Raw genomic sequence first — 26,779 nt, 5'->3', positions numbered from 1 at the left:
TGTTGGTATGACAAATAAAGTTCCTTCCTTCCTTGATGATGATGTCTTTTGGTGTCACTAAAGTCTTCATGCTTAATTTTATTTAGGACTTTTCACATTTTTTGTTATTAAAAATAACGCGTTACAATTTGTTATGATTGATACATTTTTCACCACCTTTCAAAATTTTGCTTAAGTCATTGTCTTCTTGTTCAAAATGACCATTTTAATAATTTCAAGCCCCATTAAGTGAATTCTGAGAAATGAACATGGCGAGCTTAATGTTATTCTCACTGATGAACGGCTAAAACTACAACAGTTTTAATAAAACACAATCATCATTTTATTTGTATGCTATATTTTTTATACGCAGCTTCATATGCGGATCACAAATAGAAGTGAACTTAACCTTCTGTATATTGCTATTTACAACTTGCTCACACCTGAAAAACCAACAGTAAACAGCGTATGAGTAAAATATTACAAATGGTGGTTCTCATCTTGGCAGACACGCTGAAGTTGGTGGGGAAGCCTGCTTATTGTGGTCGATGGATCTGATCCCAAGTCTGTAAATAAATTTAGCAGCACACAATAAAATCATGGGTAAACAAAAGTAAAAGAAAAAATGAAACAAATTAAATAAATAAATCATGGAATCAGAAATTTCACAGCATTAAAAAAAAAACATAAATGGGACAAAAAAAACAAAACCTTTGATGTGGCTTCATACTGTGTCTGAGCACTTCTGGGCTTCTTCCATTAAAAGTAAAGAAAATACATGTTCGTTTTGTTTCAGAAATAAATAATGACAACAATTTGCGAATAACTTTGTTGATCTTATTGGAAAACTTCATTAAACAACCTGTGCCATTCGACATTAATTGTTTGTAAGTTACAAACCACATTTGTGAATCTTCATCCAGTGTGTGCATGAGTACTGATGTAATTAAGGCACTTAATAGGATTTTAACCATTAATACACAATCTAATGGATTGTAACACATCAGAGTATTTGAATGGGTTATGTGCACAGTTTAAAGGCTTTTAAAAAGGAGTCAAAATCCCTTTAAATTGACCAAATAACACGTTTATTTATATCTACCATGGAAACACAGTTGAACTGAAATAATTAAGGCGCTTTTAAGATGTAAATTAAAAGATTACTTCCATGCTATTTGGTCAGTTTTAAGGGTTTTTAACCCCTTAAAAAAGCTGTGAAAATAATCCACTAAATTAGCTTCATGTATTACAATTCATTCATTTATCCATTGATGAACTCATGAATTTTAACTGAAATTCAAGGCTCAAATTAAGGGCTACCTGACGTGTCATTTGGTAAGGATTTTTTAAACCCATGTAGGAATACTATGAAACACTAATGCTGTATCTTACTGTTCATTCATTTATTATTATTCATTTATTCATCAATCTAGTCCAAATCTGTGCTTAAGGATCTTTTAAAATGTCATTAATTCGTGGATAAACTATTTTTTTTAAAACCCCAACCTTAATCACACCTTAAACTGATTATTACTGGATTTGTCATATATTTGTAATTAATACATAAATCAATAATTTGTTCATTTAACAAAAGAGGAACATTTCTGCTCGTGTGTGTGTGGTCAACTCATGATCCTCTTCTTCACTAACCACACGATGGCTTTTCCTTCACACTTCTGTAAATTATTCAACATGATTGTAGGCTCAGCAGAGCTCATTTCTAACCCTCTTTGTGAAATGTTTCCAGCTGTGTCATCACGCCCGTAGATACTTGGGAGTTCTATAGCTTGCGTTCTCCAGCGAGGATGCTCTGGTAGATACTGTCTATTAGAGGAATGTAGTCCTTCTGCTGGTAGTCCAGCACATAGAGAGGATCGCAGATGGTTGAGGGGTTGAAGCCGCTCTGCACCAGCTGGAACTTCTGCTGCTTGAAGGTGCTCGTCATTTCCATTACCTCCTGAAGGAGACAAACTCAGCGATCAGTATCAGGTCAGACTGAGTGAACTAAGTTTCATATCAAACATTAATGTTTCGGTAATTTAATCAATGTTTTGAATGCCGGAGCTTTAGTTGAGAACTAAAGCAATACAGTAGATACATTAGGGGATTTATCAACAAGAGCTGGAATTGTTAGTTGATTAATCGATTTGTCGATTAACATAACATTGATTAGCCACATTTCTAATAACTGGCTCACTGTTTTAAAAGATATTTCAAAAAGCAGTGTCAGTAATTGACTGGATCTTGCCAGTAGTTTTTTTCCTTCCCTGTTTAAAGTCTGTCCATGTTGTCATTTTGCTTCCTTAATAAATCTGGCTATCCTGAACCTAAAACCAAGCCGGGATCAGAGCACTTTTTATTTATAACTCCCACATGAATGAGATGCGGGGACCTTTTTCACTGCAGATGCTTTGACGTCTCATAGCAGCAGAAGCACTGGATTAATACCATTAATGATGGCTTGGTTCCAGCAATTAAGGTACCTGTGTTTGACAATATGCCTGCTAAATAATGCAGGACAGATAACTGGCATAACATGTAACATATTTGTTGAAATTCTCATTACAGCCCAACAGCAATCAATAAATCAAACGGTTTGTTAAAAAAAACGGTTTGTGGTTGTCACAGGCCTGGAATTAGTCCCCCCAATCATTTCACTGAAACAATAATCCCTGATGTGACGACAGAGCCCCATTCAACTCAAATATCTGGAAACCAGCAGTGTGATATAAGGGGCTGGGTGGACTGGTTCCAGAGGGACAGAGAGGCAGTGGACTGGTTATGGTGGGACAGAGAGGCAGTGGACTGGTCATAGGGGCCTGGCAATGTAGTGCAGTAATGTGTGTGTTTGTGGAGCCGCAGTTGAGCGTTGTTTCCTATAAATGTCTGTATTGTGTTGTCTGTCTCTGTGATGTTTTAATCTGTTGTTTAACTTTTAGTTTAGTGTCCATAGCCCTTTCTATTTACTGTTGTTTGTTGTTGGAGATTTGTCCTCTTTTCTGGTTAATCCTAGTAAGGATTTCTTTAAAATGATCTTTCCATCCCTGCTCAGGAGTCCTCTGGGCTGACTCTAACATCTCTCAAAATCAGGGAACTACTTTTAGCACGTAAATGCTTTGTGAATTAACTTGTAAGCCAAAGACGTAGGAGTCCTAAAGTTAGGACTGACAGCTCCTCCTTACTGAGAATCATCGAGAATCAAACTGTCTCGAGTCTTGATGCAAAATAAAACCATCATTTCCCCTGAAGCTTGTGTGGCTTTTGTGAAGACTGAAACTGAGCTGTGCTAGCTACCTCACCTTGAGTCAACTTCTCTTCACTTATGCTTTGACAAACAGTGGGCCACAATTTAGGTTTTCGTGTGAACTAATCCTTCATATAATGTGAATCAATGATTCCTACCTATTTTTGAGCAGCAGTGCTCTCTTTTCAACGCTTCACTGAATTCATGTAAAGACAGTCGTCAACAAAATCAGGCTGCAGACACAGTTAGTCTCTGCTTGTTACCTGAAGCCTTATGAACAGTGGACGAGCGTACGCCGGTAGATCCCTCATCACGTGCTCAAACAGTTTCTTCCCATCAAACTCGAGGCCTGGTCTTACAATCGTGGCAGCCATTCCTGCTCTGCCCTCGTGCCCTGTGGACAACATGCCTCGATGTAATCTCTGAAATCACTCTTCAGCTCAGTGTCATTCATTACTAGACATGGATCTAGAAACATTAGTATGAATTGTATTTCTTTATTCATCTCCTTTCTATTTCTTTTTCTCCTGAAGCAGAATTGAAGGCGAAAGGGCAAAGAATTTCACTGACAATAGAAGGATTGAACTGAATTGAGTCGAGGTGCTTATTCTGAAAACATCTGTACTATAAGTTGTCAGCAAAGATATCTTAAACAGACCTGGTATTTCCACTCCGTACACGTTGACTTCTTGGATGAAATCCACCTGCCCGAGAATCTCTGTTACCTCAGTCGTCGCTACATTTTCTCCCTTCCACCTGAAATCAGGGGAAATGATGACGATTTGAATCAGCATGAGTAACAGTGCGAGTAGCTTTGCGTAACATACAGTAAATATACCTTCAGCACATAGCAGACTGTTTCAGAAGAGTCTCTAACCTGCTACGGTGATACAGAGCCTGCATTAACCGGCTTCACCAAGTGTTCCATCGTTATCTCTTTTCCTTTTGAACGTCATTCTTTGCTTTGTTTTTCAGTTCAAATCCTTTAGAATTCAGCCATGGTAGATTTTAAAACACATGTAGCTACTGGTGCTGGTAGAAGACAACAATATCCTCTGACACCCCAATATTGGAGCCCACACTCAGCACTGGCTTCTGTCCTCTCCATCACATCCACTTCATGCTGCACCGTGATCATAGAATACAGAAAATAAGCCCCAGGAAAATGCTTATTTTTTTAGAAATACTGAAAAAAGGGCTGCGGAATGAGAGTTACAGAAGCTAGGGAAACACAGGCCGCCCCAGACGTGATGACTTCAGCTCTTTATCATCTCTTGGTTAGACCCTCTCTGCCTGGTAAATGTCCACATCATTCAGCTCAGCACCTCTACCTTGCATCACAGGCTTTCTGTTCTAAATGTGTAGAGGACATCATCAGACTGAACACCATAGGGATGGATGCAGTAAAGGCATCTCAAACGTCTTGTCTAACTGTACCTGAAGGTATCTCCCACTCTGTCTCTGAAGCAGATGAAGCCCTCCTGGTCCTCAGCCATGAGGTCGCCTGTGTTAAAGTAGGCGTCTCCCTTCACAAACACATTTCTCATCAGCTTCTTCTCAGTCAGCTGCTTGCTTCCGGCGTAGCCAAAGAACGGGCTGATGGCGCTCACCTTGGACAGTAAAAGCCCCGTCTCACCTGAGGCGACAGATAGGACAGAAAGCCTCAAATCAATACGAACGCTTTTCAGCTGAAGACAGCTTTCAAAGAGAAAATGTTTTAAAGATGAGAAGACTCATTTGCACTCTTACCCCTTTTCACTCGCTGACAGAAGGCATGCTGATCTTTGACTGGTTCATCTCTCACCATGTCATACCTAACCAGGTCATACTTGAACAGGAGCTACACAAAAAAGAAAATATCATCAATAACAATAACAGGTCAATAACATTTAAACTACATGAAGCAATAAGCCCCAGAGCAGACGTGTTGGCACTAATGTGGTGTGGCTTTTACTAAAGTTATTCATTACTGCTGTGCTTTTCCAGCTACTGCATGTCTGCTGTGAAAGGTGTTAAAAAGACACCTTTCATAAAAAGATGCTTGTTGAGTTGCTGTAGCGGTAGTAGCACCATCACAGCTTGTTTCCTACATGTCTCTAATTATTTGAACTAATCTCTGGCAAAAAAAAAAAAGTTTTCTTCTGTTTTTAGTTTTTTTTTTCACTGTTTTTCTTTGGGAAATAATCTCAGTATGACATCAGGTGATGTCATACTTCAAGTGCGTTACTTCTATTATGGCTACAACATATCTAAAATACAGAAAAAACAACACTGGTTAAAATTGACATCAGTCTTTTAAAGCGACATTCATTTAATGTTTTGGCCACTTGGAGGCAGCAGAACATGCTGAATCTGACAGTTTGTCACAGTGTAAAGTTTATATGGATGGAGAGTTGGCAAGCAGCAACATCAGACACATTAGCTTTCATTTGACTAGGACACATAACTTTTATGTTTCATTTGAAAGTAATGACAGTCCTGTAATGTGGACTGTCACTAAGTGCTATACGTCAGTACAAATTAAAGGTACTAATATACGTCATTATCTTTATCCAGTTTGGTCAGTTTCATACCTCAGCTTCACAGCAGTAGAAATTCAGCTAGCACTTTTTACTCCACCGCAATTATACGACACCTTTAGTAGTTTTTTTTTTTTAGATAAGGGTTTTACAACCAAAAGAAATGACGAGCTTACAAAATATAATACAGTACATAAAAAAAGAGCACTCAGAGGGGACATTTTCTCAATTCATATTCTATTCATATATATGAAGAGGACACTTTACTCAACACCAATTGAACACTTTTACTTGTAATGGGGTATTTTTACATTAAGGTGTTGTTACTTTCAGGATCTGAATGTTTCCTCCGCCACTCATTAACACACACCGCTGCAGGGGCCACAACGTTTGCACAAAGTTTGCAAGAGCCTGTGTCTTTCCACACACAGTGTATTTCTGTGTGCTATGAGGATTGCTGGACGCGGAAAGACAAATGGGACAGTTATTTCCCTAGTATGTCACAAAGAGGGCACCTCCCTCAGGCTTGGTGCACTTAAGATGCCCGCATCTCTGAACGATGTGTACTGATAAGTATCTGTGGTTATTTTAGGAATGAGATACTCCTGTCCAGAGAGGGGTATACAGCTTATGTCTGTGTACAGGGACCGCCCTACACCTCTTTTACAGTAGATTACAAACTATAATCTGGATTTTTTTCCCCCCCCAACATTTACAAAATATTTCCAAGTTTCCAAATAATCATTGAAAATTATAGATGTAAAAATAGCAACTATATCATACACAAATGAAAGAAAGTATTTTCACAAGGTTAAACATGAACACCCCAATAAAAACATCTAAGAATAGCTGAGTTACAGAACTAACAATCCTGTTAACCAAATTAGGATATGTGTCCTGGAATGATTATGTTTTGTAAAGTCACTTTTATAACTATCTTTTATAACGGTTTGTGGGCCAGCAGCAAAAGCACTGACACAGATCTAAGAATAGTGCAGGTCAGGGATTAGAGCTAAATACATGTAGACACTCTTTTGTAACTCCTCTGATTAACAGCAGCTCCACAGACGAGCATTAGTCAAGTTAATACCTACAACAGCTACTTCACTGGTCATCCTTCCTAAGAGTCTCAACAAACTTACAGCTTAATCACTAGAACCACTTATTCAAATTGACATTCTTTAGCCAACCTTCAGTTTCAGCAGCGTGACACTGTCAATGCCCCAAAAGATGTCCGTAGACGGTGTTACGGGTACTTTGTCAAACATAAGATATCACAAACACCTTACTATTGTAATACAATTTATTGCAATTAGAGTAAATTATATCATAATGTTTGTATTGTGTTGTATTGCTATTGGCTTGAAGTACATCCTATGAAAAAAATGAAAAGTATAATAATATATATTGTATCAAAATTAGCTCTATTCTATTCTATTTTATCTCTCAATTTTCTTATATTGAGTGCCAAGTTGTACTGCCTCAGGTTGTAGGGGGTTTTCTACAGCAATCATGTAATGCATTATATATTTTCCTTTGTGTGACACACACAGTTCACAATAGGCTAAAGGGCTTTAGCATGACGTGTTCTATATACAGGACTGATGGATGCTGTAATGTTAGCACCATTAAAAGTCAACTTACAGCTAATTTCAAATAATAACCCGTTGAAATCTCAATGAAAAAAATCACACTTATCCAGAAGCCAAATTGTTGTACAGTATTGAGGTCAGTAGATTCAAATAAATGTTCAGCAGTGAGCTGTGAGATTTTTATGTAAGGTAGAAGTTTTTCATCTGTATTGTTTTAGACTTTAGTTTAGATGATATACAGATGATTATTCAGACAGCCTGTGGAAATGTGAATATGTATTCTTAATTTCTGGACTATGTGTAGTATATGGGAAATATATGTTGGATTTTGGATATATTTGGTTTATATTAATTTGAGGTTTATTGTAAGCTCATGCAGGCTGGGTGATAAAACATACAAATATAATAACACAACAGAAACAAAATGTTGTAATGTTGTAATTTGATTATATGAGAATGTGTTTAAAACCTCTCTGAGACATGCTGATGCTCCATAAACACATATATTGTTACAGTGGACAATATCTAGTCAGCTGAATCACCCCTTACAGACCCCTCTGATGGAGGACACTTGCTCCATCCTGGATAATGCATGACCTGACTGAACTCCTCGCGGCGGTTTATTCAGCTTATCATGTCCACTTTAGTGGTCAAATTCGAGTCTTGCATACTGCTTCGGCCACAAGATGTGCCTGATTTGCAACAATGCTTGATGACGTTTGATGTGTTCACCTATTAGACAAAACCATACACCTGTTGCAATCACATGTTCACAATTTTTCATACAGCACTTAGAAAAATGTGTAATTTTTACATTCCCGTTTCTTAACGGTTTTAACAAATGAGATACAATGTGCTAATTAGTCAGTTTTAGATGTGTCGGTGGGTATATTTTTATGCTAAGATGGGCTAACCCCGCTGTGACGCCAGCAATGAACTTACATTACAAACATAAGATTAGCAAAACTGCTGAACTATTCAGTTGTAGAGCAAACAGTATTCATTGTCACACAGTGGTAGTCACAAAGCTGCTGGATCAAGAGAGAACCTTCAAAATACACCGGAAACATTGAGATCTTTGTTGATTCTTCAAAAAGAGGATGGATGAGTCGTTAAAGCAAGTCCGTGACCTTGAGTCCATATCTGTGAGTTTTAGAATTGATTTTAAGATTTCACTGAAACTAGACTACATTCTATTAGCGTCTTGCTAACGGAGTTAAGGCAGCTGGACAGTTTCAGTGTGCTGCTCTGACCCTGAATAACTCCTGCTGGACTCACGTCAACAAGACATTACACACATTCTCCCACAAGTATGCAGACTGAAATACAACTGCTGCCTGGCAGACAAAGCCCTCCTTAACACTCTCTCTCACTCACACACCTCCACTGGCTACTGAGAGGGATGTCAATGTTTGATTCATTGGTAATATTTCTTAGAAAGTGTAAATGCTCTGTATTTGTACAGCGCCTCTCTAGTCATTTCGACTACTCAAAGCGCTTTTACATCACTTCCTCATTCACACATCATTCTTACAGGAGGAATAATTGTACACACACTGAAGCTGGTTCAGGAGCAAGTTGGGGGTCAGTGTCTTGCCCAAGGACACTTGGACATGTGGGCTTAGGTCAAGCTTAGGTGATTGAACTGCCAACCTTCCGATTGATGGACGACCCCCTTGTGTCCTATGGTGCCCCCATAACATTTCAGGGAAATGTTATCCTTTGGTTTTTGATATTTTCTGTGGTTTAAAGGCATGTAAGTGTGAGTGGATAAAAATTATTGTCTACAGTAGAAGAATTTATCAGGACGTAACATGTCATTACGGTGCATTTAAAAATCTGCTTCAATCTGCCTTCATCGCATCGGCAACTTGATGTTGTTATGATCAAGTTGTCTTGTTGATCTAGGACTTAAATGTAGTACTTGTGTGGAACTGTGTCCTCTCTGCACATCTTACACTCTCACCAAGGTTACCATGTACTCACCTTGTAGAAGAAGTTGGAGCGGCCCACAGTTCCACTCTTGCCAATGTGGTTCATGAAACATAGGTTTCCCTCAGTGGAGCCATACACCTCACACATTTTAATGTTTCCAAAGTGATTCTGGAAGTCTCGCCAGACGTCCTGCCGCAACCCGTTCCCCACGCCCATCCGCACCTTGTGAACTTTATCCATTTCTGTCTGAGGGAGGGAGAGGGTATGATGGCATAAGCAGAATAGATCTGACAGGGGACAACTAATCATTTCTCAGTTATGTCTAAATGCTTGCAATTCAAAAATATGTTCTCTGTAAATACACATTATCATTAAGTGGGGAAAATACAGGAAAAAGTCTGTTATGCAATGTACTTCTAAATTGTAGCTCTCAAGAAAAAAAAAACACAAACACAAAAAGTGTGAGTGTGTGTGTGTGTGTCTGTGTGTGTGTCCAAAACAAAGAAATACCATGAATACAAATTGGTGTGAACAAATTGACCCACAGAAAGAGACTGAATCTGTCACAACAAAAGAAGCTTTTTACCATTCAGACACAGACACACACACACTCACACACACACACACACTCACACTCACACTCACACTACACTCCCACAGTTCCCATTGGACTATGAAAAGACCCAAGACTGAATAATAATGTGCTGGAGATAGGCTGCAAAAAATGAAAAGAATGTTTCACAAACCAGTGGCTCATACAGATATTTCAATGTTATCAATATACGTTTCAGTGAAAAGACAACGCTCTTTTATGCAAATGGAGCTTTTGCCAGTGGAATATTTATGATAACTGCAATTAGAGTTTCAATTGTTTCAATAGAATGGGAATGAAAAAGTAGTGGAGCTATAAAGCTTCTGTCCTTTCTTAATTGGGTTGAAAGTTCAGATGATGTTTTTTTTTTACAAAGCCACATACTGTCACACTGTGACAAAAAACTGGTGAAATGAATGATACAATGAATCTAATCCATTAACAACTGATGACATTTTTGAAAGCTGATGGCCAACACATTTTACTCCTAGACCTATTAAAAGTACATCTCTGTTGACAGTTCAGTATTCCAAGTAGCCAACGAGATGCATCACCCACATCTCGAACTGATCAGGAGGATCAGATGTTGATGATCAGTCATAACAGAGCATCATCGTCACTGTGTGGTACTGACAGTAAAACAGCTTTAGTTATTCAATGTGTATTTTTTTTAAAGCTAACAGTTTTTGCGTGCTTCTTATATTCCTGGTGGAGTGACAATAATACTAAAATTAGCTAAACTGAAGCTAACTGATGATGATGATGATGATTATTATTATTATTATTATTATTATTATTGATCCCCTTTTTGTATAATTTTTGCATGCTAGAAAACAAATTTGCAATGAAATGACCACAAACCAGCAAGGGAGTTGCCTGCTCTGCCTCGGTTGGTAATCCAGCCCTGCGCGTATCAGGGACCACCAGGGGTAGCCGAAACATCTTCACTACTCATTACTCAACTGTCAGAAAGTCAACAGAAGAAGAACTGGTGTGTCTGTTTGCAGCACAGCCAGACCAACTGTGGGCTAAGAGGATTCATCGCCCACTCTAATGAAAGAGACTAAAGAAGACTATGGGCAATGTGTTCTGGCACAGTAGTGGTGAACTCATCATTGAATGTTGACATTAAGTGAAATGCACAAATTCACCTGCTTTTGTTATCGGCATCATGTCCAGGACATTTCAAATTAATCTCTCAAATACAAAGACACAATCTGAATTCTTCAGAGAGAGGTGAACTCCACCACTAACAATGAAACTACTTGGGTCAGATGTCCTTAAATCTTATCAATTATGACTACATTGATGTGAAGTCGAATTTTCTATCAACAGTTCATTCTTGGTCACTGCATTCCTGGGTAAAAACCTTAACCCCTATGTAAAGCACCTAACCCCTAAGTAAAAATCTAACCCCTAAGTAAAGCACCTAACCCCTAAGTAAAGCACCTAGCCCCTAAGTAAAGAATCTAACCTCTAAGTAAAGTACCTAACCTCTAAGTAAAGTACCTAACCTCTAAGTAAAAATCTAACCCCTAAGTAAAGCACCTAACCCCTAAGTAAAGCACCTAGCCCATAAGTAAAGTACCTAGCCCCTAAGTAAAGTACCTAACCTCTAAGTAAAGTACCTAACCTCTAAGTAAAGCACATAACCTCTAAGTAAAGCATCTAGCCCCTAAGTAAAGCACCTAGCCCCTAAGTAAAGTACCAAGCCCCTAAGTAAAGTACCTAACCTCTAAGTAAAGTACCTAACCTCTAAGTAAAGTACCTAACCTCTAAGTAAAGTACCTAGCCCCTAATTACCTAGCCCCTAAGTAAAGCACCTAACCCCTAAGTAAAGCACCTAGCCCCTAAGTAAAGAATCTAACCTCTAAGTAAAGTACCTAACCTCTAAGTAAAAATCTAACCCCTAAGTAAAGCACCTAACCCCTAAGTAAAGCACCTAGCCCATAAGTAAAGTACCTAGCCCCTAAGTAAAGTACCTAACCTCTAAGTAAAGTACCTAACCTCTAAGTAAAGCACATAACCTCTAAGTAAAGCATCTAGCCCCTAAGTAAAGCATCTAGCCCCTAAGTAAAGTACCAAGCCCCTAAGTAAAGTACCTAACCTCTAAGTAAAGTACCTAACCTCTAAGTAAAGTACCTAACCTCTAAGTAAAGTACCTAGCCCCTAAGTAAAGTACCTAGCCCCTAATTACCTAGCCCCTAAGTAAAGCACCTAGCCCCTAAGTAAAGCACCTAGCCCCTAAGTAAAGCACCTAACCTCTAAGTAAAGTACCTAGCCCCTAATTACCTAGCCCCAAGTAAAGCACCTAGCCCCTAAGTAAAGCACCTAGCCCCAAGTAAAGCACCTAGCCCCTAAGTGAAGTACCTAGCCCCTAAGTAAAGCACCTAGCCCCTAAGTGAAGTACCTAACCTCTAAGTAAAGCACCTAGTCCCTAAGTAAAGCACCTAGCCCCTAAGTAAAGCACCTAGCCCCTAAGTAAAGTACCAAGCCCCTAAGTAAAGTACCTAACCTCTAAGTAAAGTACCTAACCTCTAAGTAAAGTACCTAGCCCCTAAGTAAAGTACCAAGCCCCTAAGTAAAGTACCTAACCTCTAAGTAAAGCACCTAGCCCCTAAGTAAAGCACCTAGCCCCTAAGTAAAGTACCAAGCCCCTAAGTAAAGTACCTAACCTCTAAGTAAAGCACCTAGCCCCTAAGTAAAGTACCAAGCCCCTAAGTAAAGTACCTAACCTCTAAGTAAAGTACCTAACCTCTAAGTAAAGTACCTAGCCCCTAAGTAAAGTACCAAGCCCCTAAGTAAAGTACCTAACCTCTAAGTAAAGCACCTAGCCCCTAAGTAAAGCACCTAGCCCCTAAGTAAAGTACCTAGCCCCTAAGTAAAGCACCTAGCCCCTAAGTAAAGCACCTAGCCCCTAAGTAAAGCATCTAGCCCCTAAGTAAAGCACCTAACCTCTAAGTAAAGTACCTAGCCCCTAATTACCTAGCCCCAAGTAAAGCACCTAGCCCCTAAGTAAAGCACCTAGCCCCTAAGTAAAGCACCTAGCCCCTAAGTAAAGCATCTAGCCCCTAAGTAAAGCACCTAGCCCCTAAGTAAAGCACCTAGCCCCTAAGTAAAGTACCTAGCCCCTAAGTAAAGCACCTTGCCCCTAAGTAAAGCACCTACCCCCTAAGTAAAGCACCTAGCCCCTAAGTAAAGCATCTAGCCCCTAAGTAAAGCACCTAACCTCTAAGTAAAGTACCTAGCCCCTAATTACCTAGCCCCAAGTAAAGCACCTAGCCCCTAAGTAAAGCACCTAGCCCCTAAGTAAAGCATCTAGCCCCTAAGTAAAGCACCTAGCCCCTAAGTAAAGCACCTAGCCCCTAAGTGAAGTACCTAGCCCCTAAGTAAAAAGCCTTTTGAAAAAAAAAAAAGAAATAGTGAAAACGCGTGATTGTCAGGTGTACTTGTGTCCTCAGTAATGAGTTCTATGGTACTTGTCATTATTTCACATTGATCCCTGTGCATAATGACAGCAGACAAACAGTTAGTAATTAGTGCTCACGCTTGTGTGCACACATTGATCTTGTGAAAAGGTGGATTTGTGTTGTACGTGTCCACATCTTTAATTTGCCAATCAGTGGTGAGGACAGTCAAGGCCAGCCCTCCACCCACACAGGCATATAACAGAGGGAGAGTGGACAAAGAGGACTTTGAGTCCAGCCTCAAGAAGGGACAAGCTCCACTGTGTGTGCGTGCATGTCTGTGTGTCCACCATGGGAGGACACAAACACTGAAACAAAGACCCTGCTTGTCTTTCAGCCACAGTCGCGCACAATGTTACTCGAATGATTCACAAGTAGCAGTGACTGAAAAGGACTCTCTCTACAAAGGAAAAAAGTCTGCCTACTGTAAGGAGCATTGATGCTTCTTTCCATTGCTCTGTCATTCATTAAGTGGTAATGAGTGTTGACTATCTGGACCTGGTCTTACGTTAAATGTGAAGAACCTGAAGCCAAGTCATGTTGATGATGTTAACAGAGAGCAATAGAAAGAATGGGGTGGACGAGAACACTAAGATACTTTGGATGTCAGTTTTTTGGGTTTAGGTGACCTGAATTGAGATGAAGCACTTTTTTCTAAAGTTAACTTCAGATTCACCTTCAACAGTCTCACAGCAAGAAATCTGGAAACTGAAAATAAGGGAATAAGGGAAAGAAATCATGCTGCGAGAACATGGGCGCACTACTGCAGTGATTTTATTTGTGTCATAGCAAACTAGAAATCCTTCCTAATATCTAGGGATATTTTCATTTAGGAGGGTTTTGGTGCTGTCAGTATGTCGACGCAGATATATATTATCATGTATATATTTGATATTACTTTTGCATTTTAGAGGTTCATAGCTTGAACACCAAACAGGAGATTACCTTAGGCTGATTGCAGAGGTATCTGCAGAGCTCACCAATATACTGGAAAACAGTTACGTCATGTTTTCTACAGTCATTCCAGAACTGGGAGGCTGAGAATTTCTTCTTCAAGACGCAGGTCGCACCTGTGATAGAACAGATGACAATGTTATTAGAATTGCTATTAAAGGCTTAAATTCTCATATTCTCCTAAATTTTATTTAGATTTTTTACAATGAAGCCTGGCTCTGTGTAAAGGTCTCTCCTGTTACATGCATGCATGTATTCTAAAAATACGATCAGAAACCCTGTTACCCATATACATGGCAGAGATCATGTATATGGGCGTTCTCAGGGAGAAATCTACTTTGGGAAATCAGGCTGTCTAATCCCAAACACCGATTACACAGAACAGGTTTCTCATCTACATGACAGTTAAGAAACCAGATTAGTGGAGAGAGCTGACTGTACCAGAGGTGGGTTGTAACAAGTAACAATCTCCGTTTACTCAGCTTTAGACTGGAGATCTGGAACAAAGGATGAGAGTTACAGCCCAAAACAACTCACCAGCCATGGTTTGCCCCTAAATTGGCAAACTTCCAGTCTACAGCTGTTGTAATGATAATGTTTCCAGCATGGGACACCTACACCATATATCTCTATATATATATATCTTCAGCATATCAGAGGGCCCTACATACAGAGAGGGAGTCCCTGGTTAAGTACCAACTAGAACTACCACTACTTCCTCACTGATCACTTTCTCGACTGAATACTCATGCAGGTTCAAAAACATTATTCTTAAACATTGGAATGCCCTCTAAAGTGAGTCATCTCTAAATATCAGCAAGGTGCCTCCGCTGGTCTCATTCAAACGTTGCCCCAATCCGAGAGACAGGCAGGTTCAATCTGGCTGTCTAATCAACCTACGGGTTTTTTTCTGCTGTGGCCACTGAGCACAATGTTTGAACATGTATGTTATACATGTATACAAAATACGCCATAAAGTCTGTGACTGGTTGCTGTAATCATTCCTGCTCTACACTTGGAGAGATACCTTTGTAAAGCAACAACACTTTAAAAGATAGGCAGTGAAATCCGCAGTCTTTGTTTAGTGCACTTTAAAGTTAGTTATAATATGAGCTTCATCACTTTGAATAAGCATCTTTGTCCTGACAGTCACGTGTAGGTTACAGCAAGCATTTTACTAATTTCTATACCAGAGGGATTCCTCCAGGCAGAAATTTGTACAAAAATGACCATAGCTTTGGAAGATCCATTTGATTTTACTAACTCAGAATTCTGATCTTTCATATTAGATCAGCTTGGCTGTCTCTCACCAAGCACTCACCTCACTGTGAGTATGGAGAGTAGGAATGATTGCAGGGACCACTAACTCTTCAATTATACATGAGAATTGTTTTACAATAGACTTGATAGAATCACACAATGTCAAGCATATCTCAGCCATTTGCGGAAGCAGCGTCAGACTTGCAGTTCAGGACCTAAAGTTCTACTTCAATCTGTGCCATCTTGAAAAACCTCGGCGCGTTTCCACCGAAATTACTGTGGGAAAAAAAACTTTCCCTCAACCCCAAACTTTCCCTGAAAAAAGTACCTAGTAGGGGGGAAGAACTTTTCAGATTACCCAGAATTCTTGAGTGATTGGTGGAACACACTTGCAGCGTCCCGCACTTCTGTTCCAGTGTGGCTACAAACTTGTTTATTTCATTTCTACAAGCTTCACTTCGTTTGTGTTTTGATCATTTGGAAAATGGAGCAAAACAAGAGAAGCTACGAGAAGTGGACGGACGATGAGGTCCAGGCTCTATTTGCCGAGGAAGAAATTCAGCGGGACGACCGAGTCTATGGAAGAATAGCCGACAAGCTGGAGGAGCTAAATGTAGGGCACACGCCGAAAACAAATTCGTGAAAAGTTGAAGAAACTTAAGCAAGATTATAAGAAGCTGAAGGACCACAACAGTCACAGTGGGTCCGACCGCCGTACTAAGTGGTATGACCAGCTCGACACCATACTGGGCCACAGACCGGCATATTCTGGCACCCCCCTTACAGCATCAGCCTGATTTGAATAAATGTTCCGGAACTTTGAGGTGCGGTGGAAACTCAAACCACACAGATTACCAGGAATTCTTTTACCCAGGTAAATAAATTCCTGGAAGTAAAAGTTCCTGGAAATGTTGGTGGAAAAGGGGCTTATGTGTTTCAAATCTACAACAGCAATCACTTTTCTTGCATGACGGGTTAGGGTTGGCAGGTGTAGACCTGGTCAGACAAAAACGGAGCAGGCAGCCTCATGTCTAAAGTCTAAAGGCTAAATGTGAACAAAGTCAACATCTATAAGTATCAGGACACTGGCCTCACCAAGCCTTGTTGGCACAACCTGTCAGGATATTGGAAGGACATTGAACTGTCTACTTTGGTAGCAGCTGGAACACATGCTGAAAGTGAGGATTCATCAACAGGACAGCAGCACAGAACTGGCCTCTTTCCACCCAACCATTTTAGAACTGCAGCACTTTTAAGCTAATGCTAAACAAACAGTTTCTACCATACTGGACCCGAATATAAAGGGCCATACAACAGACCTTTCTAAGAAGAAGAATTATTCCATTAATCCCCTAATGGGGGAATTCTTTTTCTCTCACACTCAGGACTAAAATACAAAGCAGTCAGGAGCAGTTAAGGGGTTCAGTGCCTTGCTCAAAGGCACCTCAGCAGTGCCCAGGAGGTGAGCTGGCACCTGTCCACAGTCCACAGTCCGTAATGTGCTCCATGCTGGATATGAACCGGCCACCAGTTCCCAAGCCAACTCCCTATGGTCTGAGCTACTGCTGCCCCTATCAGGGTGGAAACACAGCAACAATGACTTAAAACAATAATAGTATTCTCCATAATAGTCCCCAGTGTCCACTTCCTGCTCTAAACCCTCTAATTAATCTGCTAGTTGAAGTGAAATAACAGGTCCTCAAAGGGGTCACATAGTTTGGCAGGTCCACTGAGGTCAGTGAATACTGTCTGCAGTCCTGAACACCAGTTTCCAAACAGAATTGCGTCTCTGTGTCAAACATGAAACTCAAATCATATGACGTCTAAAAGCATGAGGCCGAGTTGCATTCAGGTACTGAGGACACGTGCCCTCATTTCATCATATCACAGATAGTCCTCTCTGTGGACAGGTTTGGTTTAGATACTGTGAAGTTCAAAAGATCAGAAGATAATCGTATATTTGAACTGGCTTGCTTTCTGTTGGAATACCTTCATTTTGCTTCTTCTCTTCTGTTCTTTTTTTCTAACAACTGGGAGTGTCACCCTTTTCCATTTCAAGGATCCTAAATGAGCTCAGAGCACTCCATTTTATCAATAACCTGTGACTAGGACCACCATCTGAAAAAGAATTGTTAGATAATTCAATTTTTAATTTGACATTTACCTTGAAGAAGGATGAGAAGCCTCTCTAGAACTTTCCTATGGGTTAGGGTTAAGGCCACTGTATGTATCACTCAATTACGATCACTGCAATTGCATTACTCTGGCAGGTTTTCATAGGAAACAAACCCTGCCAGTCTAGTTTCAGTTCTCTTAACTCTGTAACATCCAGTTTTCCATTCAGTAATTTCTGAATGTATGCATTATTTACTACAGTAACAACATCCAAATGAATGCACAACACCTCAAATATGTTCTCAATGGACAGACAGGCTATTTTTTAATTGACTTTTTGATTTGCAGAACACAAACGTTTCCAGTCCGTGTTTAATGATCAGCCTTTTGTCCAATAAAGCAACTGCTGCTAGAATTTTTTATCATTACTCCCTGATGCCATATTTTATTGTTTATTTTAACATTAAAGAGTAAAAATCTAGTGAATCCAGACAGTGATAGATAATGAAGATATGGCTGCCATTCCTCATGCACTCAACACCTCCCTCAAATATCATTTCAGCCACTACGTCTGTCCCCAGATGTGTGTTTAAAAGGAAAAAAAGAATCCCTTGTTCACGTGTGACAGCGTCACAAGCTACATTAAGCTACGAGCCAGGTCACATTATCTCAGAACCAGAGGTCTCCAGCTACACTTGAGAATCACAGATCTGGCAAAGTAACAGCGCCAACATAACTAAAAACCCCAGTTTTTAAAGTTAATTTACATGATACACATATTTTTAGATTCCGCGTGACTTACATGTCATTGTAAATAAATGTCCATAAATCAGCTTAGGAGCAAAGTAAAAACACCCCTCATACCCCAGAATCAGCATGTTTTTAAGTTGTCTTCAATATCAAGCTGATCCAGTGACAGTCGTCCGTACATGCATGAGTACAGCACCACACTTTGAAAACCCCAAATGGACAAAAACATGCTTAGAACGTGCAGTGAATACAAAACAATGAGTCATGTGCAGATTTCTGAGGCCTACCAAGCTCTATGGTTCCTCCTATACCGATCAAGGAAGCTGCACTGTGGTAGAGCGGCAGAGGGATGTACATCACATCATGTTCAGTCGCCCCGAAAATGCAAAAACCTGCTGCTGCCTTCAAGCTCTGGAGGTGAGTGATCACTGCAGCCTTGGGGAGCCCTGTGAAAATGAAAAAGACAAAATGCTGCATTAAGAGACACTGCAAAAGAAACATTTGATACTTTCCGTCCATTTCAAGTGCACTGCTAAATGTTAGCAGGAGCTCATAACCACTAAACCACCAGATGCTCTCCCTTTCCCTCTCTTTCTCTGGGTTTGTCCTCACTCGTCCGCGGTTTTTCTCCGTTTCTTGAAGCCCTTGCTCTGTTTTAAAGTCACCTTTCGGGTCACAGTGACGTGCATGTGATAGAGACGCTGAAGACAGCCAAATTAGCAGACGTCAAAGCATTTCTGTTCTGGCAGCAATGGCGTCCGGTGGAAACAAGCTTTTAGTGTCTTTCTGCGAAGCCTGACCTCACGGTGAATTCAGATCCATTTTTTATGAAAACAAACACCATTTATTTAGACAGTATGATCTATATTATATTGAGTTTTCACGTTAAAGTGAGACACCAACCAGGACTGTGAGCAAAACAATCAAACCAAACCATAACCTCTTAAAATTGACCCGAAATGTAACTTGGCCCTTTTTTATCCTGGGGTGGTTCACACTGAGTTCAGTCATGAGCAACCATCCTCATTCAAGTTGTGCACAAACATAAATGATTTTCCACAGGACATGGGGGGAAGCTAAAATGTATTCATCTTGATGATGTATTGGATCTTCGCTGGTCTAGGGAAATCATATTGACCTGCAGGTCTTCATTTTGATATTAAATGCTTTTTTATCAAAATGTATCAGCTACATTCTTAAAATCTCCTCACAATGGCCCTAATACTTATTAAGCTAATTAATACAGAATGTAAAATGTAGGAAAAGATGTCTCAGACTCTGATGCACTTTCAATTTAAATTAAAATAAAGCTTGTCTCATAAAGTATTGTAGGTCTTCATTTAATTTAATGAACGCTCTTGTCTGTTCATGGTCACAAAGATGTTTTCACCAGGCTGTTTCATCAGTGTAGCACTTGTGATATTGATATATTGATATTTTATATACAAAATGCTTAATAAAAAAAAGGAATGAATAAATTAGAAAATAATTTATCAGCAAGCTAGCAGAGTGACAGCTGTGTTCATGTTCTTGGCATGAGGTCGGACACAATAAAGACGCACAGAGACCCAAACACTGGGAGGAAGAACTATCCCCAGAAGCTCGAGGAGTCCTCTGGGGACTCTGCATGTGCTCTGGTTACCCAGGTACCAACACAACCACAATGCACGCAGGTGGTTTTTGCAACAGATAATTGGTAGGTCAATGGGTTTTTTGCTAAACACTAAAAAACAAACAGCCTAAAGTTAATTCCACGTTACCTGGTACTTAACCTGAATAATAGATTATGATATTATTCAGAAAATATTAACAAAAATGTCACAATAGACATGTATGCAATTGATCAGTCATTTGAGGTGAATAATTAAAAGCATTCACTTTATTATGGCCTATGAAATTATTCGCTTTTTTAATTGAATTCAATCTCGAATAACTGATTTTCGGGGCCATTCAGGAGCAGCTGTAAACATTGGTGTGTGTGACAGAAAACACACGATGCTGTAGAAGTAGAATGTGATATGAGGGTGGCGGCTGGTGGTTGTGCTTTATTTCACTACATTCATCCGACAGCTGAGTTGCTAGTTACTTGACAAATCGAGATTTCAAAGTACAGACATGATTGGTTAGAAAAGATTAGTCGATTAATTAATAGAAAATGAATCGTAGTTAAAAATGGCTCAAATCGTTTGACTCTTTCTTCATGTAAAAACATGACATGGTTCCAGCTTCTCAACACTGAAGATTTGCTGCTTTTCCTTTACATAATCTGCTGCTTGGACAAAACAAGTATTGTAAAGGTGTCGCTTTGGGCTCTGGCTCAATGTGACCGCATTTCAGTCAGTCAGTTAATGGAAGCTAAAATCAGCAGATTAATCCATAATGAAAATAACCATTAGTTTAAAATGACCGAGTGCAACAGTAAATCCTGCTTTAACATGAAGCAAATTAATAATAATAATAATAATAATAATAATACATTTTATTTGTAGTGCACTTTACATTAGCAAATCTCTAACCCTAACCCTAACCCAGATCAACAATTGAAAAATCTGTCAGCATCATAAAAACAGCAAAAGAGAAGGGTTTTTAGTCCTTAGAATGTGTAACTGTGAAACTGTAATGACTACATTATCAACACACAACCAGCTCTTCAGCACCACTTGGAAAGTTTTCTTCACGAGCATGCTAAATAAGAGAAACCCTGATGACATTTTAAATACTGGTTATTTCTTCATTTCAACTACAGCTAACAAAAGGACATATTTAATCCCTATATTACAAGAACTCCTAACTGAAACGGTGTCAGTGCTCTCTGAGCTCTCTGAGGAAACCAAACACTCACCAGTCGTTCCAGAGGTGAAGATGTACAGGGTGGGGGATTTGAGAGAGGTGGTGGCGCGCAGCGCGGCCGGCACAGGCTGGTCGGAGGCAGCGTCGAGCTTATCCAGCAGAGTGTGCACCTGTGTGTGCTCACTCTGGCTCTTCATGGCCCACACCTGAATGCTGTCCTCCAGCAGGCTGGGTAGGATGCCGTCCAGACATTCCACTAAATCTGGGACATGGAGACAGTCACACTATATTGAATTATTGTTTTTAATAACAGGGTGTGATGTATGATATCATATCACAAAAGATTTACTTTTATAAGGATTATGCAACTAGTTTTACTGTTTTACTGAGTTGCTGTGGACATTTTAAGGATGGAGCTGTAAGAAGTGTGTGCAAATATCTTTTTCAATCAGTGGAATTATTGACCGTACCAACTGAACCTCCACTACAAGGTCTAAAGTCACATGCAGTGCCTAGCAAGTGTTTCACAATACAGCTCCGACTATTACTATTTAGAATGATTCAAATGATTGGAAAAAAAGATCCCACTTTATTCCTACAACTGTCATAGACAGAAGAACAGCTTCAATAGCAAGAACCATAATCTGTTGCTGCTTCCTATGTGAACAGTGCTTCGGTATGGCATCACATCTACTCTTATCACTGTCTGTCTGTTCCTGCTACTCCATGACTCTTTCTCCTGTTGCTCTCTGCTTGTAATGAGGACAGTGACCCTTGCCAACATCATCCTTGTTTGGTTGAGCAATGATCTGTCATCCTGTCACATGGCTGCAGCATGATGAATCCTATTAACTGGAGAAACAGGAGTCTTCCAGAGAGACATGGGTGGAAGCTGAATGCGGATGAACTGCATGCCATATTGTTATGTCATTAAAACAGACACAATATTACACATTAAATCATGTTACAGCAGGGTGATCCCAGTTTTTCTAGATATTAGCAAGTTTGGAAGTTCTCAGAGTCCATACCTGCATTTGACAACGGCAGTGAGGAGATCAGGAGATCAGGGCTCACTACTGGGCATTATATTAAAACCACCAGATCTTTAAAGTACGTGTCGTCTAACAGGCTTATCAAATGTTTAGAGTGTGTGTGTGTATCAAACGTGTAAAAAGAACACAATTTAGCTCCATCATGTTTTCGAGTGTATTGTTAAGCCTCATAAAAACACTCCGACATTTCTATTGAAATATAAAATTGGTTAGTCGATCAAAAAAAAAAAGAATCAACAACAATTTTGATCATGAATTAATTATTCTAGTTGTTGCCCAGCGTTTGCTAGTTGTTCCCGTCTTCAGTGTGAGGCTCTGCTGTTTTTCTCTCATGTTTAAATATGAATCACTTCTACTAACATGTGTTGTTTTACACTCAACACTTTTGGGCTTTGGGCTGTTTGACGGCATCTTTTTGGGTTCTGGAAAATTGTGAGTGGGAAGTTTTGCTATTTTCAAACATTTTACTGAATAAATAACCTAAAAATGAGCTGTGGCAGAGGAAAGTAAGTTAGTTGCAGCCCTATCTGACATAAAACAGGATTATAAAGATGTTAATTTGTGAACAAACTATGTTGCCATATGGGGCAACATTATGACACATTAAATGTGTGCACAGTCTCAAGTGGAAACACACGTCACTGTGTTTGTTATTGTGTGTGAGTGTACGGGCTGATTTCACAGTTCTTGTCATGTCAGTGATAAACAATGTCCACAGGTCTGAGATCAGGGGCAATGCAGGCTTTTATCTTATTAGTATTGGCTGTAAATGAGAGGTGGAAAGACACTGAGTACATTTACGCAAGTCTTGTGCAAAAGTACAGCTGTGAGGTACTTCTACTTTACTGCAGTATAGTCACTTTAATCTACTGTGTACATCTACTCTACTACATTTCAGTGGGACATAATGAACTTTTGACCCCACTATATTTTAACTAACCACAGTATAATTATATTTCAGATTAAGAAAAAACAACCTGGTAAAAATTCAATTAGCGGTACCAGCAGTATTTTAATTACAAAAATTCATTGATTGTTTTTTCAGTTGAATTTCAATTTAATTGTTTAGTCTATAAAATATCAGAAAACCAGAATATCCAGTTTCCTAGTCCAAGGTGACATCATCAGTAAATCTTGTTTTGTCAGCCCAGAGATATTCACTTCATGGTGACATTAAACGCAGATAAACAGCACTCTGAAGACTTGAATGCAGGACTGATACTTGTGATAGAGTATTTTTATTGTGCGGTTTTACTACTTTTACTGAAGTGATTTCAGTCAAGGATCTGAATAAATCTACTAGATATCTTCTCCTGGGATCACAGCTGATCCACACTGAGCCTCCAAAGGACATCACAGAAAATCCCGCAGGACAGAGTCACCGTACGAAATACTGCTGGGAGCCACAAAGTTAGATTATCTCAGGGCAGAGCTGTTCAGCTGTAAAATGCTCATCTAATTCTAATGGTAAAGTGCTCCATGTGTGTTGTATAATGTAGGAAATATGGTCAAATGCTGAATCATAAAAAAGGTTCTCTGGTCATCCATAAGTGAAAGTCTCATACTGATGATGCCTGCAGCTCAGAGGAAGTCTCAGGGAATTCTGGGATGTTGGGCAGTCTAAGACAAGCCTGTGTGGAGGATCAGGGACCTGGATAATGTTAATAATCGGGTTTATTGGCTACATATTATATCCCAACTAGGATTAAAACCAGCATGGAGCAGCGTACATGTACACAGACAACTGGTGGCATTACACTGAGCAGGGGCTGGGTACGGTTTAATAAAGTTCCTTTTAAAACTAAGTAGTAGTCAATAAAATGATTAAAAGGAGAGAGAGAGAGATCAACCCCCTGAGTGCGCTCTGATCAGTGGTACCAGAGTGATGACAGGTGAAGATGAGAGTTTTACCTGAACCAACTATCAGAGTTTTGGCTCCACAGCAGTTGAAGCAGTGAAGCAGAGACTTGGACTTGATGTTGGTGTTGAGGAAAGCAACGGAGCAGCCGACCTTCGCCAACCCGAACCAGACGCACAAGAAGTCGGGCTCATTGCTCATGAGCAGGGCAACGCAGTCTCCTTTCTTCAAGTTCACGTCCTCCAGGAAAACATTGGCGAGTCTGTTGCTGCGACGCTCCACGTCCCGGTAGGTGTGGATGCTTCCGTCGTAGATGACAAACGGCTTGTTGGGGCTGCGTCGCGCCTGCTGGATGAACCTGTCCAGGACCGTGCACACGTTGGATGTGAGCTTGAACAGCTCCAGCTTCACGCCGTACCTGATCACCTTCAGCAGAAAGAAGAGGTCCCACCAAAAGTAAGGGAAGCAGAGTTTCTGCAGAACATGTGCGGAGAAAAGACCCGCGGCCAGAGCCGAGAGCCACCCCAGAGACAGAGCCATGTGTGCGGGCACGGCAGCTGGGGCACCGCTCACTGCACGCACTGTTACATGTCCAGGTGTTTACCGTGGACTGTCTGCGTGATGTAAGCCAACGACTGGTCCGCACACGGCAAGTTACACAACGCAACACCGGAACATGGGAGGGGCTACCTTCAAAATAAAAGTGGGCAATGTGACGTTTAAAAACGTGGTGCGTATAGAACTACAAAAGGCCACCAGTGTTGGAAACTATATACCACATAAGTGAAGAAAAAGTCGAAAGTGATAAACATTAGTCATTGGTAAACCCAATTTGGTGGTCTGGTCTTGGTCGGCCCTGTGACTTTCCTTAATTGTGACATGCAAATAATTCTTCTTTTAGGTTGGTCTTACAGCATCACCCTGTAGTCCAATAGTCAGAAACAAAAAGATACCAACAGACTGACTCATAGACACAACATGATAATTGTGGACAGATATTTAGACCGCTGAGCACACATATACACAGACGAGCACACATATGTCAGATGTCAGAATCAGCAGATACTATTAGTATTATCAGCAGATTATACTAATTATACTAATGCTTAGTATTGAAGGATTCGGATCACAAGCAAAGAATGTGATCAGAATCCCGGGTTGTTCCCTGTGGGATGGCTAGCAGTCCAGTGTGACAACAACAGACAGGAAACAAGGTATAGACTTGACAGGAAAGGGATTCTTAATTATTAATTATCAGAAACATTCAGGAAGGAACAGCACAGCAGTGCTTGCTCTTCACAATGATTACAAAATACTGGATTCATTTTTTAAATAGACATTGTTGAATATATGCTGGGAAAGCACAAGATAATTGTTGAGATAATTTTCTTTATGTAGCCTAAATTCACAACCTTGCCTCACAGGGTTCTGCTTTAGAAAGAAAGAAAGGCAGCACAGGAGCATCCCCTCTTTCAGACAGAAATGCAAACTATGGCTGACTTGTGGCAGAATTCTTGGGACGTGAGCCTTTTATTCAGAAGGGCAAACTCACCACATTTCCTGTATGGCTGATTTCTCTAGGCCACTTGTCAGTGTGTCTGGGATCATGTGACAGTTGCTGTGGAGATGAGTGGGAGGGTCCCAAGATGCTTTCCTCCTCTCTCAATGGTCTGACCCTCATGGCCTGGAACGGTCTGTGTTTCTGTGACTGACTCCCAGGCTGACTGAGTGATGGAGTTACACCATTGGTCAATCGAGTGTTGGAGGTTTCCAATTGGCTTTTTAAAATCTAGAAGTCCAGATAGACATCCAGTGCCTAGACCACATCCCTCTTTGGGGAAAAGAATCCCACAACCAGAGAAAGATCTGATTGTCCGGACCAGCCGGTGCTGTGATGTAAAGTTTCCTCTGACTGTGCACATGTCCGGATGCTTGGCCACTGTGGTGGGTCACTGATCCACTAACTTTGACTTGGGGAGACTTGGGGTTAATCACTTTAACACAAAATAATTGTTCAGAATTAAGTAACTGTTTGTTTGACACAAATGAATTCATACAAACAAAACTATGATCCAAACACACATCAAATTGCATTGACTTCTAAAGAATCTGAGGTTGCAGGTGTGGTTATGATGACATACGCCAACTTAACATAGTGGCCAAACCGTGTTAGAACAACAATGACATCTTTCATGTGTGCCATTGGGCCCAAAAAGACTTTTGTCCATTGACTGACATTGTGGCAGAGACGTCTGCAAATCTGTGGGTAGAATTTTTTAAAAGAAATGACTTGTTTCACCACCTGAATTTGATCCATTCAGTCTGATAACATTTGGAAAGTCTGGAGGGGCTGCAGGATTTAGTGATTTTATCCCCATTCAAATGAGTGGAGGGCTAACTGGAAATTATCCAGTTTAGCAGGCCCTGGGCGTCAGTAAGCATGCTCTATAGGCCCAGTAATGTGGGAGATGTGGGTACTTTTACACCCAGGAAGTCAAATCTTTATTGGAACTATCGTTGGAATGAACGGGGCCCCGCTCCAACGCTTTATCCAGTTAACTTAATGTTACTTAATGGTCTAGTCTGGAGATGTGAACCTTAGTTTCCCATACTGAGAAATTGGCTAAGCAAAGCCTCGCCCCCACTCTGCCTCTGATTGGCTCTGATCCCGA

General features: G+C 40.3%; 1 protein-coding gene across 1 annotated transcript; it reads right to left on the bottom strand.

The window, feature by feature from the left end:
- Positions 1–260: 260 nt before the first annotated feature.
- Positions 261–24,703, bottom strand: slc27a6 (solute carrier family 27 member 6). Its single transcript, XM_070850567.1, has 10 exons — positions 24,161–24,703; positions 21,250–21,459; positions 18,695–18,853; positions 14,274–14,398; positions 9,321–9,515; positions 4,973–5,063; positions 4,661–4,859; positions 3,882–3,979; positions 3,487–3,617; positions 261–1,936 (listed from the first exon to the last, which is right to left on the bottom strand). Exons 1-10 carry the CDS (start codon positions 24,645–24,647, stop codon positions 1,760–1,762), a joined length of 1,872 nt encoding a protein of 623 aa, XP_070706668.1. The 5' UTR covers positions 24,648–24,703; the 3' UTR covers positions 261–1,759.
- Between the last annotated feature and the right edge of the window lie 2,076 nt (positions 24,704–26,779).

The sequence above is a fragment of the Pempheris klunzingeri genome, chromosome 19 (genome assembly GCF_042242105.1).
Source record: "Pempheris klunzingeri isolate RE-2024b chromosome 19, fPemKlu1.hap1, whole genome shotgun sequence".
Taxonomy (NCBI): Eukaryota; Metazoa; Chordata; class Actinopteri; order Acropomatiformes; family Pempheridae; genus Pempheris; species Pempheris klunzingeri.
The sequence above is the reverse complement of the archived record's forward strand: the minus strand, read 5'-3'. Positions and strand labels throughout refer to the sequence as shown.

Bases quoted from the DNA above. Each gene is read 5' to 3' on its own strand.
- slc27a6 (XM_070850567.1), bottom strand. From the start codon at position 24,647: ATGGCTCTGTCTCTGGGGTGGCTCTCGGCTCTGGCCGCGGGTCTTTTC. The intron at 18,854-21,249 runs GTGAGTGTTTGG...TCATTTTCACAG, and splicing joins CTTCACCTCTGGAACGACTG to GGCTCCCCAAGGCTGCAGTG. The intron at 3,980-4,660 runs GTACAGTTAGAC...CCCTGATTTCAG, and splicing joins AGAGTGGGAGATACCTTCAG to GTGGAAGGGAGAAAATGTAG.